The sequence below is a fragment of the Mastigoproctus giganteus genome, chromosome 2, assembly GCF_048544385.1.
Source record: "Mastigoproctus giganteus isolate SK-2022 chromosome 2, ASM4854438v1, whole genome shotgun sequence".
In the NCBI taxonomy this organism is placed as follows: Eukaryota; Metazoa; Arthropoda; class Arachnida; order Uropygi; family Thelyphonidae; genus Mastigoproctus; species Mastigoproctus giganteus.
Window position 1 is genome coordinate 144591429 of NC_143576.1, and position 14200 is coordinate 144605628.

Below are 14200 nucleotides of genomic sequence, written 5' to 3' on the forward strand. Positions count from 1 at the left end.
CATTGATAAATATACAAAACAACAGTGGACCTACCTAACACCGAACCTTGTGGGACACCACTAAAAACATTAGTCCACGAAGAGCACCCATTGATTACCACCCTCTGTCTTCTCCCACTTAACCATCCTTTTATCCATTGTAGCAACTTACCCTTAATACCATTCTGCTCAAATTTGTACAATAGTCTTCCATGCGCAACAGTGTCAAAAGCTTTTCTGAAATCCAAATATATGATATCAAAATTATTTTTTGCATCCAGTTCCTTTGTAACCACATGAAATTTGTCAGAGAAGACTTTCTCTTAACAAACCCATGCTGTCTGAATTATTGCTGCAGTCTTGTCTAGATGATCCTGCAATGCATCTTTAACCAGTGACTCCATTATTTTACCCGGAACAGAAGTTAAACTAACTGGTCTGTAATTACTCGTGTCACCCTTCGATCCCCCTTTGTGAATTGGGGATACATTTGCACATCTCCAGTCCGTGGGAACCTCCCCTGAGTCCAAGGATGCTCTCAAAATTATGGCTAAGGGTTTGCTTAGTTGCTTTGCCGCCTCCTTTAATATAACTGGATAGATCCCATCCACCCCAGGTGCTTTTCTTATGTTTAACTTCAACAATTTCTCCTCCACTTTGCTTTCAGTTAAAGTATTAGTTGGGTTGTATTGTTCCTTTGGCCACTTAGCCTGGGGGCCTGTGGAGAGCCATTAACATCCCCAGTTTCCGTCATCGCCCCAGGAAGACGAACCAGGGCACATTAGGAGAAGAAAGCTCTGGCGGGGATAACCCTGGGGTAGCCTAGGCATCCAAGGAGATCTCCCCCCCCCAAAAAAAAGTAAAAAAAAATTATTGGAAAGGAGATAATAGGGAGATAGGAAGAAGGTGGGATAAAAGTGGTAGAGAACAGAGGGGGGAAATAGTTGAGGCACCGGCCTGATTTGAAAGGGGAGACAGTAAGGGAACCCCTGGCACAGGATGCCCATTCTGGTCAGAGGGTGGGAGTTGAAAGTGGGTGGTAGGTGAGCCACCAGGGGGAGTAGGGACCACACAGTGTGGGGGAAGGAGACTCAAACACCCAGGTGGTAGGACAAAAAGAACATAGGGAAAGAGATCCCTATGATGGAGCATGCTTTTTTGCTGATCTGTCCCACACTGGCCTGGGGGTTACCTAAATTGCCAGTGCCAACATTGCACACCATGACAGCTAGGAAAAGCTACAGCATGGTGCCAGCTTCGATAACCATGAGGCCTCTGAGGGTCTGCATAACCATCAGTCTGTCCGGTCAAGATGCTAAGATTAGAACATGCACTTATTAATAACTCTCATTCACTGAACATTTAAACGATTTTACTTTTTGTAGTTTTTTCTTACACACTTTTATTTTCTTTTATATATTAGATTAGATATCGATCAGTGCGTTTCGACAGGTGTTTTACGTAGAAAAATTTGCTTACTGCGTCATAACTCTACATATTACGTAGAAAAGCGTGCGCGGGGGTTGGCGAGCAAAGCGAGCAGGGGCCAGAGCCCCCTAGTAGATTATTAAATTTATAACTTCAGTACATATGTTTTTGTGTTAACATTAATATTCTATGGCATATTAACAGGAATATTCTAATAGGCCGCCTTAGCCTAGTGGTCAGGCGCGCGTGCATAAGTACACGTGCCTTGAGTGACCGGGGTTCAAGCCCGTGACTGCTGAATACGGTGCTGTTTCTTGTATTCTGTGTATCTTGTAAAAACTCCTCTGACCGTTTGGTCGTCCCGGAGTATAAACAGAAAATTTATTTATGTATATATAAATATAATATGGTTAATTGTTTTTTAAGGTACTGTATACGAATATGTGATCTGTATTTTTATGTAACCCTTCTGGTCCCTTGCCGTCCAGGGTGTGTACGGCTGAACATCTTTCTAAATATTCACGTAGTAATTAGCGGATATTTTATTAATTCTCTTTTTTTTTATTATTATTATTTTTGCACTCGAGGATAACACACTGGTTATGATTATCGTTCTCTCACCAGGTAGAAAAAGCGTGAGTTCAAAGCCTGTCAAAGACGCGAGGAATTTTTTTTTTTTTTTTTTCCCACAACGTGGCTCAGTTAGTCGGTCTCAGGTGAGGGTTGCATAGTTTTTCCATCTGGAAACTCGAGATTTTCCTCCAGCAAAGAGCAAACCGACCAAAGGATACAGGCAGTTACAGACAATATTCTTATGCCTCATAGCTTTAATTGCTTTTCCACTTAACCGAACGTAATCTAACCTAAACATTTATTTATAGCGAATGCACTCAATGGACAGATTTCAGCAGTGATTTATCCTGATATATTGGTTATTTAGAAATTAGCTTATCAATAAGAAAGGAGAAATCATATTGAAGTTATATTAGCTTTCAGATTATTTTATGGATTATCACACACTATAGGCTTAGCCAGTAGCGTAGCTACCCTTTTTCGGGCCCGGAGGCAAAGAACATGTTCGGGCCCCTACTTAATTAATGAAAATTGCGAAAACAGGAGACAGCCAAAGACGCCGGGCTCCTAAAGGGCTCGGGCCCGGAGGCAATTGCCTTGCCTGCCTATATGGCAGCTACGCCACTGAGCTTAGCTTAATTCTGTCACTAAATTGAACTACAAAAGGACACATTATGCGCTCAGAGGCTTTTTTATTATTTTAAGACTAAATTATTTGACGTACTGCGCATCAATTTTATAAGGTTCGTTGCTGCAATTCGTAACTATAATTTCTATAACTTTGAAATTAATTTATTAGAGCATCTGTATTTTATTATTATTTTTTTTCAAATAATTGTACGGTAAGTACCTTGTACTCTGCTTATTCAAGTTCTGTAACTTTGCTTTATTAAACTTGTTATATGATAATAAATACTTGATGTAAAATAATTAAATACATGTCGTATATTAATTGGGCAAAAATAAGCACTAGTGTTTATTTTTTCTTATATCTTAAATGCTCATACCTTACCATTTAATATCTCTAATGCTTAGATTTTCTAATGTTATTCTTTTTATTTTATTTTATTATTTTTTTTTTGTAACCAGTATTCAGTCACAAATACAGCAATCTCCTGGAAAATCTTCCTGTTCGACATATCATCTTGCAGACGGATGGCAGTGTGAAAGATGTAATCATAAAGACAGAGAACATCAAAAATGCCGATATCTCCACCATATTTATTGCTGGTAGTACAGAGACAATAAGAGCATCTATAATTGCAGTAGGTACATTCGGGATTACTATTATGGAAAAGTAGGCCTAAAAGGGGAATGGTCGTGAAATTCAATGTATACAAGACTTGTTCTTATAGCTAATTATTATTTTTTTTTTAATTTCAAATTTCTCTAAGTCTGAATATCCAGAAATCGGTTATATTTTTTCTCAATTCTCCCTATAGCTGTTCTGTTTATCTAGGGACTATAATTAGTCTAATTTTTCTGTACTAATTACATTTAATAATGTAATTAGTACAGGAAAATAAGTTGTAGTGTTTATTTATTCTTATATCTTAAATACTGATACCTTGCATTTTAATATCTGGAATGTTTCGATTTTATAATGTTATTTTTTATTTTATTTATTTATTATTATTTTTTTATAACCAGTTTTATTTTATTTTATTTTATTTTTTTATCACAAATTTTAGTCACAAATACAACAGTCCCCTAGAAAATTTTCCCACATGTCATCTTGCACGGATGGCAGTGAGAAAGTCATAAAGACAGAGATCATCAAAAACGCTGATATCTCCATCATATTCAATGCCGGTAGTACAGAGCCAATACTGAATCCTGTACTAATTACATTATTAAATGTAATTAGTACAGGAAAATGCATTTCAGAATGAAGACCGTTTAAGATTCCCCTAATCAAATGATCACTGAGTGGTAAACGGATTTATGGTTCACAGACGATAAGCTTTAAGAAGAGAATTTCCGTGAAGAGGTGAAACATTCAGTTCTGCAAAACACAATGGTTGATACGAGGGTGTAAAAAAAAAATAATAAAAAAAAAAAGGCCCATACCTTTTACAGACAGACTGCTTGATCGTGTAGGAAAATATGGTCTATACAGATGGTTGGATATATCAACTATTTTTCAACATAATTGCCCAATTTATTTAGGCACTTGTCTTAACGTACAATGGAACTTTCTATATCATTGCGGTAGAAAGTTGCATCTTGTTGCCAAAGTCACGTTTTCAGTGCCTGTTGAACGTCCTCATTGGAATGACGTCGCTGACTTCGTATAGATGTTTTTTTAACTGGCAGAACAGATGGAACTCGAAGGCATAAGGTTCAAATTGCATGGTTAGGACCTTCTTCCCCCCCCCCCAAGTTTTCAGAGGAGATCCTGAGTTTGGGGCACCTCATGCGGACGCGTGGTTTCATGGAACAGTATGGCAACCATGAATGCAGACCTCGTTGTTTATTGTGTTGTATTCGAAGACAGCAGTTTCAATCCATTGAGGACGTTTAACAAGTAGTGGACTTATGACTTTGGTAGCAGAATGAAACTTTCTATATAGTGAAGAAAATCCGATTGTATGTTATGACAAGCGCCTAAATAAATTTGGTGATGATGTGGAAAAGCAGGTTATATGCTCAGCCACCTGTACATGGCGTGTTGTGTATGATACAACAAAGCAGCTTGTTTGTAAAAGAGCTGAACCTTTTTTATACACTTTTGTGTATTCAAGGACAAAAGCTTCATAATTTCCAAAAATACCAAAACATATCCAAACACTATCACTGTGAACATCAAATAAAATTGCTGTTATAACATTCCTAATTCCGAATTTGCTTCCACATCTTGAGTGATTCCCCCTAACTTCTCTTATACTCTATCCAAAAACGGTGGTAATTAGTCAGGTTAACTAACAATCTATCACTAACAAACTCACTTCACTTCTTATCGTATTGATAATCAGTTTCTGCTGTATGCTTTTTCGTGAATTAACATCTGTAATGCCACCTCTTTCTTCCGAACCAGTCCAAATGTGAACTTCAACTAGTTAACATCCATTCACAGTTCAACTCCGAGCTCAGCGAGCTAACTTTTCCTTTTTCTCATTTATCCATTCTACTTTGGGTCTTTGGAACAACCTTCTTTCGCTTTCGTAGGCATTTCTTGAAAACTACAATATACAGAAGTTGAACATCACAGAACATCTCTGGGATTGCGTCTGTCGACAGATCCAGCGTAAGATCTGCTGAACGCAATTCTAGCGATATGGTACAATATACTTCCTGCAATGTTCGGAGCCTTTATAGACTCCATGCCTCGCCATGGACTTATAAAGTGGCAGTGATACTAGCGGCAAGAGGAGGACATAACCACTACTAGGTAGATGACCATAATGTTTTGCCTGCCCAGTGTACACTGAAAGGACAGAATTTATGGGATACCTGGTTCCTGGGCAACGTGACGCTGACACCCCTCTCGCTAGTGGAAGAACCCACCGCTTGGCAAGTATATAGGTACACTGCATCATTGCATCACGTAGATCAACTGGCACACGTTGAGACCTCTGGTGTCATCTAGACTCATCTCTGAACAGTTCAGGTTACGTGTCCATCCTTGTAGACCATCTGCATCCCTTCATGGTCATCGTGCACCCACAGGGCAATAGACTCTTCAGCAGGACAGTGCACCTCCCCACAGAGCTGTGGTAACAAGAACATGGTTCGAAGAGCATTCCGCAGATTTTACCACCGTGGAATGTTTCCCCGTTCACCGGACATGAACCCTGTGGAGCATCTTTGGGATGCTGTGGAAAGGTTCGTTCGAGCTTTGGATTCTCCACCCAGGAATGCGACAGAATTATGGACAGCAGTGCAGTAAGCATGAATGGAAATATCTGTGGAAGGCTCTCGTGAACTAGTGGACTCAATGGCTGGACGCGTGACTGCCCTTATCCGGGCGAAAGGTGGGCCTACCCTTTACTAGGTACGTATTCCATGATTTCCGTTCACTCAGTGTATAATTAACTGCAACTCGACCCTGTCAATGTGATAGACTGGTGCTTCATTTTATTTATTTATTATTTATTTTTATTTATTTATTTTTTTGCAGGCTCAACTAAATGGGATGAACGGTAAAGATTACATGTGGTTCTTTTTCACAAAGGTAAAATATACAAAACTTTCTTATTCTGAAAGTAAATGTTCCTTTGAACTATCTTTATATATGAACATTGTAGATCTTTGAATCTCTTTATACATGTACTGTATCTGTAAATGAAAAGGGTGGTGCAGTACTCCATTTTAATGTAACACGTATTTGGTAGTACAAAAACTCTGGGTGTATACTCTCGGTTGTCTTATTATTGTTCCCTCATCGGTGGGCGGGTTGGCCCCCAAAGTGTACGAGTAGTGTGTCTATCCGCACAGATCAGGGAACAATAATTTCAGAAACGATACTCTGTGAGTGGTGGCACTCAGAATTGAGAATGAATAATAGGCAATGGTCTCTCCTACTGGGAAGCGTTATTTATTTGAACGTGCATGACTAGGAAACTCATCGTGAAGGTTTCCACAATATGAGATGATATAATGATGATGCCGTGTTTGTAAATTTTGTTTACGTTCCTTGAGTTTAAATAATACACATAAATTCAGTTCCTTGAATTTACTGAGTTTTAAAATTATGCTTCTGCTCTGCCGAATACGTGTTTAAATTCTCGCAGTACGAGGCTTTAAGGCCATAAACCCAACACGCAGATCAGTGTTTTATTGCTGTCGTTCCACCCAGTGACGACATTAAGACAGGCGAATCTGTTTTATTTTGTTTAATAATTTTTTTTTTCAGATTATTTGGAAAATAATTTTAAAACAAAAATTACTTGTTTATGATTTTTTTTTATCACAATAGTTTTGTTACTATGAAGTTTTTTATTTTTTATTTTTTTATTAACAAGTTTACTTGTGATGTTTTTATTTAGGATTGTGAAGACTCAGACGTTTATTCTGGCAACCTAACCTTTCTGTACGCTAAACCAAAACCTTTAGAATTAAAAAGGTTCCGAAAAGCCAGTGGAATGATAAATACTCATGGATTAGAGGTAATATGTAATTTTATTTTCCCTTAAGGCATATATATTTATATATTTATGTCTTAACATGTTTAAAATGCTGATGCCAGATAATTCCAAATTCATCAACTAAATTGGTTACTTTCCTCCTAAGATAACCTGTTTATGTTGACATTCTTGTTTAGACAATCCACTCGTTGTTACATAAAATATTCAAAGAGTTCCTGGATTATTTTCGAAATTGAATATTTCTTACTTTTAAGCACATCATTTGTAGCACATCATAAGCACATTTTAAGCACATCATTTGAAGCACATAAGCACATAAAAAAAAAAATTGTTGCAAATCTTGAGCAGCAACCTTTTTTCCAGGGATTATGAAGTTGTTGGACACAACCAGAGAGCCATTAGCGATTATTTCACCAGGGAAAAGAGGGAAATGGCAGCAAGATGGACACTCTAATATTGACTCTGGCGCCGTATAGCCATGGTCTTATTTCACATTTACTGAGGTACCCTTCAACCAAAATAAACTTGGGTGTAAGTGCATTGTCATAAAAAAATTTCAGGTCTCTCGAACCCATTTTTACAGGATTTATTTTGTTCTTATCAGAGGATACGGTATACTTTTTTTTATTGATGAAATGCTTACATTGTTACACTGTAACAGCGGTTCCCAACCTTTTTTGACTCGCGAACCCCTTTTAACACAATATTTTTAATGCGAACCACTAAGCCTATATTCTCTGAAATCGTATAATATTTCTGAATTTTTATTATAAAACATTTCCAGTACTAAGTTTTTATAAGCGATATTGCATAATAATAAAAATTATTATTAAGTATTATTTATACTTTGTAAAGCAGTTATTAATTAGTCCAAACTAGATTTCGAACAAGCTAAGGGTAGAAAACTTGCTTCTTGTCTAAATGGTAGCCGAGCATTCCGGTCTCTTGTCAAAGATATTGACCGCAATTTTTGTCCATCTCTGTCAAAACCAGATGGTTCTGTTGCCACATCAGCCAAAGATAAAGCTGACCTGCTAGCATCCTATTTTTCTTCCAACGCATGTTTTGATGATCTTGGTGAATCACCTCAAACCGTTCCCAGTACACTCCATTCATTTCCTCCTGTGGTTTTCTGTTAAAAGGATATCAGAAGGATTTTGATGAATCCGATGCTAAGAAAGCTCCAAATTCTGATGGTATTTCTAAACTTGTTCTCAAAACCTGTGCTCCTGCCTGACCTTATTCCTATTTTGTGTCGTCTTGTTTCACTTTTGGTTTTTCTTCTGCTTGGAAATTTGCTCATATCCAGCCAGTTCCTAAAAAGGATCACAAATACCTTCAATCCAATTATTGTCCCATTGTGATTACTTCTACTCTTTCCAAAGTAATGGAGAAATAAATTAACCGCCAACTCTTAAACTATCCAGTACGGATTCCGCTAGTGTCTTTCCACTGGTGATACTCTAGCTCATGTTGTCTATCTATGGACAAATTCAATGGAAAAGTTTGGTGAAACTCAAGCCATTGCTCTTGACATTTGAAAGGTTTGGTGAAACTCAAGCCATTGCTCTTGACATTTGAAAGGTCGTGTTTGGCATAAAGGTCTTCTAAATAAGCTTCCATCCTATGTCTTCTAACGTCTCCGCTAATGCTGGTTTTCTCCCAGGTTCAGTTCTTTCTGCACACTTTTCCTCTTGTATATTAATGACCTTCCATTGACCGGAAATGCTATCCATAGTTTTGCTGATGATAGCACATTGCTTTACACCAGTTTGAGAAACCTTACCCTGCTTAAACAGCTTTAACTTCTCGAGTATTCACTGCCAAATCGTTAAATGTTGATCTCCATGTAATTCTCCAGTGGGGCAAAGATAACTTAATTTCAATCCTTCTAAAACTCAGTCATGTCTTATATCTCGCAAAAAGGATTGTTCTGCTCCTATGCTTATCTTCGATGACGCTCCGATTTCTAGGCAAGATCATGGGGATTACACTGACTTCTAATCTCTCTTGGCATAAAGCACATTACAAATATTGCTTCTTATGCATCTAAAAAAATGGGTGTTCTCTTTCGCTCTCGGCTTTACTTTTCTACCAAACAGTTGTTGACTCTGTAGAAATCGCAAATCTGGCCTACCATGGAATATTGTTCCCACATCTGGGGCGGTGCCCCCAAAACCTCTCTCAGGCTTCTAGATTCCATTCAAAAAAGGGCAGTTAGGTTAATTAATGTCTCTTATGTAACAGTCTCTCCACTCTCCGTCTCATAGACTTTCTTTTCCTGTTGCATGCATTTTCTATAGATACTTCCATGGACACTGTTCTTCTGAATTGGCTTCTATAATTCCCGCTCTCTCTTTCAAAGCAGTCCGAACACGTACTGCAACAAGTCAACATCATTTTACTGTCCAAGTTCAATTCCACAGAACCAACTTTTTTTCTTCCTCATTTATACATTCAGCTTCTGTTTTCTGGAACGACCTTCATACGTATTTCCTGAAAATTACAATATACAGAAATTCAAGTCTAACGTCAACAAGTACACTGGTGTGCAAAACTTAAGGACCAACACTATTTCTAAAGGTTAAAATCACAAAATCTTTACTTAAGGTACTCTTTACTGATGAGAGTAGATTCAGTCTCAGCAGCGATTCTGGACGTCAGCTAATCTGGCAAGAGGTTGGCACACGATATCACCCACAAACATCACTGAAAGGGATCGATATGGCGGTTGAGGTGTTCTCGTCTGGGGAGGCGTTATCTTGGATGGACGTACACAACTCTAGATACTGGAAGGTGGTACTGTAGCCGGTTCACGCTACTGTACTGAGGTAATCCTTCCCCATGTGCGTCTGTTCCGAGGTGCCATTGTCCGAGTTCGTGTTTATGGATGATAACGCCACACTCCATCGCACTGCAGCTAGCTGTTAATATGCTTTTGGAAAGTGAGGACATTTTTCGTATGGATTGGCCTGCCCGTTTCATCGATCTAAATCCCATCGAACACATATGGGATGCTCTGGGGAGCCGCCTAATGGCATGTCCACACCCACAATAAAATGTTCAACAGCTGAAGATGGCGCTGACACAGAGGAATGCTGACATCAACAACATTGTTCTAAGTTTGGACAGGCTGTGCAAAGCCTGCATCGACATTAGAGGTGGCCATATCTCCTACTGAGGACCACCTCTTCCCTTTGTTCCATCTTTGTCAGTGATGCATCTGTATTATGGCAGCCAGTGATATGTTGCCATTTTTGAATAAAGTCCCTCTGTACCGTTTTGTTTCCGTTTTTATGTCAGTGTTGTTTCCTTCATCATTTCTGTACCTCACGAGGTTCCTTTGGTATGATTTTCCCATATCCAGGCCAATCGAATAGGATTGGCCTGGATATGAGATATGTCAAGTACATTACCCATGCATAAATAACTTTTTCATACTCTTAGACCTTTAGTCAAGAAACAGTTTTAAATTAAACCATGCGCACTATCAAGCATCTCTCATATTGTGGAGTCATACTTCATAACCGTAGCCTAGTGGTCAGGCGCGCGGGTGCATAAGTACACGTGCCTTGAGTGACCGGGGTTCAAGCCCGTGACTGTTGAATACGGTGCTGTTCTTGTATTCTATCTATCTTGTGAACTTCTCTGACCGTTTGGTCGTCCTGGAGTATAAACAGAAAATTTATTTATTTATAACTGGGTTGTCACTATTGCAACAACGGTACCCGCCCACTCAACAATGAGTAAGTCAACAAGCTTCGAAACGGTCTCGTCTCGGTGGTGGTGGTATCCGCCGAGAATAAGCAACATTAGTCGTCTCCGCTGGTGAAGCGTTACTTCTTCAAAGCAGTGCAATACTTCGGCAACTCGTTATGAAGGTATTCACAATATGAGATATAATCAAATGATGGATGTATACTACCTGGGTAGCAGAAACGATGGAAGTGCAGCACCCATGCATAAACAACCTTTTCATACTCTTGGACATTTAGTCAAGAAATCGTTTTAAATATTTATTTAACATGAAATACTGTAAGGTAGTAATTATAAGGAATTGTGGGATATGTGGTTTCTCTCTTTGGCAATTCTTTACTTTTTATTTAAGGCGACCTTAGCCCCAGAAGCTTATGCGCCATTAAACCTCTATAACACACACACACACACACACACACACACACACACACACACACACACACACACACACACACACACACACACACACACACACACACACTTTTTATTTAATTTTATTCTACTTTATTGTTTATTATTAGTTATATTTTGTAGTTTACAATAATATACCTATGTAAATCTAAGGAGACGCCATTACAGAATTTTTAGTGCGAACCCCCTGGAACACTTTCGCGAACCGGTTGGGAACGGCTGCACTGTAACAATGTAAGCATTTCAGAAGGGAACTTTTTTTGTAAATTGCACACAGTCTGCCGTTGGTGTGCTGTTCGGTGGCCTCCATTTTAACTTAAAATGAGGGAAAATCATAATGTCACGTGTCACCTACACATTAAAATTTACTGTGACCCACATACTTTTCACCGTTTGCATACTACTTCTAGTTGATACGTATGCAAATAAATACGGTCCCGGACAGTAGACAGATTACAGCGTCGCTGCTCTTCCACGCTGCGTAGAAAATTTTCGTCATTGTTCAAAGCTGAGAACATAAGTAGTTTACATATATGATATTAATTCCTCATGGCCTTAGTTACCTCGGTGCATATTCAATATATATCCGAACCGAGATAAGCATATTGAACATGAGTTTTACGTTTACTCATCTCTGAGAGATTTGCTATCAGGTAGCCTAATTCTGAAAATTTTCTCAATGAACCTTGTATATAAGCGTTGTTGAACATCTGATAAAATAATTTGTTTGTCGCTTCAAATTTTCTTTAATATTTCAGTTAGATGCCTTTTTTTACTTCGATGTGATTGGCTTGGTGGCGAAAGCGATCCAGAATAGGACCTGGATAAAGAACCTGGTCTATCCTTCTTGTAAACATTCTGCATCCAACACATACAGAGTGAAGAGAAATAATGTTACTCTTTATTTAGACTTGCATCAGGTGAGAAAAACTGTATCGTTTTCATAACTATTGTTCTTCTCGTTACTTTTCTATATCTATATTCATAATAAAAAGGTCTGACATTTAGACAATATAACCAATTCAGGATTTAAACTTTTTACTTTGAAAATAATTAGTTCATTTTGTATTTTCTGTGTTGATAACCGTTATGTACGAAAGCGAAATTCAACAGAGAACTCCGAAATGATTCAAATTTCAAGCTAAGAATTTGCCTAGTTCAGGTAATCCATTCCTTGGTACCGAAGTGTAATATAGAATTCTTTCTTTGTTATTCCCTGAATGATTGAACGTTATGCAGAATTTCGTAGAACCTTTTTACTCACAAGGAGGATCTAAATTTCGAAATGTTTGTTAAAAACACACTGACTAAATTTCAAAGGTTGTTACAATACGAGCTTATAAATTTACTATTTCCATTTCCATTTAGACAATTTTCTCCCCAAAATATTGATAATATAACTAAAGAATAAAGGGAATAATTTCGCAAGAAATAAGAATTGAATTTAAATTTCATAAGGACACTGATTATCGAAAAGAATGAAAACCCGTCGGCGAAACACAAAAAGCAGATCCAAAGTTGTATTAATCTCATATAACCTATAAAATTAAGTGTTTCTACCACCTGCACATTTTCATTCCTTAATTTTTTAATTAAATTAACAAAACTGAAAAAAAATAATAATAAAAAATAAACATTTGATCAGAGAAATGCTTCAAATCACAAAATTTCAATAAAATAATAACCAAGTACAGGAAAAGGCATTTTTAATTTTTTTCATTAGAGAAAGGAGCCTGACGTATATTTTATTCATATATATATGAATAAAATATATGTTATTTTTAAAATCAGAATGGCAGAGTTGTGGACATTATGTATTGGAATAAAAAAAAAAAGTGAAAATTATTTTCGTCGTGCGGACCTGCAGATCAGTGTATTTACTCGGTGCAGAATTCGTTTTCTCCCAGGTCTCTCAGATCTATTTTCTTAGAACAGCAGCGTCTCATTTATTTATCTTTGGATAGGCTGTTACATTTTAAAGATGGTATTTGTGCATAATGTCATATTCTTTGTTTTATTTGAATTAATTGTTCTATTTGCATATTTATTTGCTTGTTGCGATGCTGCTACTAATTTTTATGTATAGTTGGAGCTAAAGAGTTTTGCGTCCAGTCACCATGTTTAAAATTTTACTGCACAAATTTTGTATGGAGATAATATACGACTGCAATGAGAATGAAGGTCATGAAAAATATCATACTTTTCTGTCACGTTCTTCCAGTGCAAATATGTCTGGCGAGATAGACAGAGTCATTATTATTATAGACGTTCCTAATGTTTTGCCAGCGCGCATTTATTTTTTGTATTCCCATAGAAAATTATTTTATTCCGCCAATACAATAATAGCGAACTTGCCAAATAACAATATGCTGTGCATAACTATTATCAGAAGACAATGTACGAATGTTGAAGCCTTGTTTGCATGTGACGATAACCTAAGTTCAAAATTGATCCTGAGCGGGCGATCGTCTCTGCCACCATAAGAACTGGTGCATTGAGACGCTTTTAAATAATTAATTGATAGTTATTGGCTGCAGTTGCTGGAACTTTCTTTCAAATAATAGTGAATATTCTGTTTTATAATAAACCACAAACAACTGTTCTCAAGATAGACTTTGTTACAGACAGACACAACAGATGAAAAGGGATCGTGAAAATTAAAGACCTAGTTTTAAAAAATTATGTTTACATTTCATTTCTTGCGGTTCATAGCTACAAGATTAACTTAATAACTAAGCAAATTGCATATATTCGTGATGGCAGTAATTCGTGTTTGCTATTGCAGTCTGTTAAGGGCTATGTAAATAGATCTGCCTAAACGAAAGAACTATAACGGAAAGTTTGATAACACAACTAGCAGTAGAAGTGCTCTTTTCTACTGTCTGCATTTTATTAGCCATGTGACCTTCATATACAGAATTAAGATGCATATCTCTAAGTGTCGAGACGGGATGTGGGGGAAAAAG

At 37.5% G+C, this 14200-nt stretch overlaps 1 protein-coding gene across 1 annotated transcript in view; it reads left to right on the forward strand.

Moving 5' to 3' along the window:
* LOC150089635 (ionotropic receptor coreceptor Ir25a-like) overlaps positions 1-14200 on the forward strand; it is an 84683-nt gene that overhangs the window by 21220 nt on the left and 49263 nt on the right. The window contains exons 4-6 of the mRNA XM_090390060.1: positions 3070-3245; positions 6101-6154; positions 6969-7088. Coding sequence (XP_090246186.1) covers positions 3070-3245; positions 6101-6154; positions 6969-7088 — 350 coding nt within the window. The remainder of the gene's footprint in view (positions 1-3069; positions 3246-6100; positions 6155-6968; positions 7089-14200) is intronic.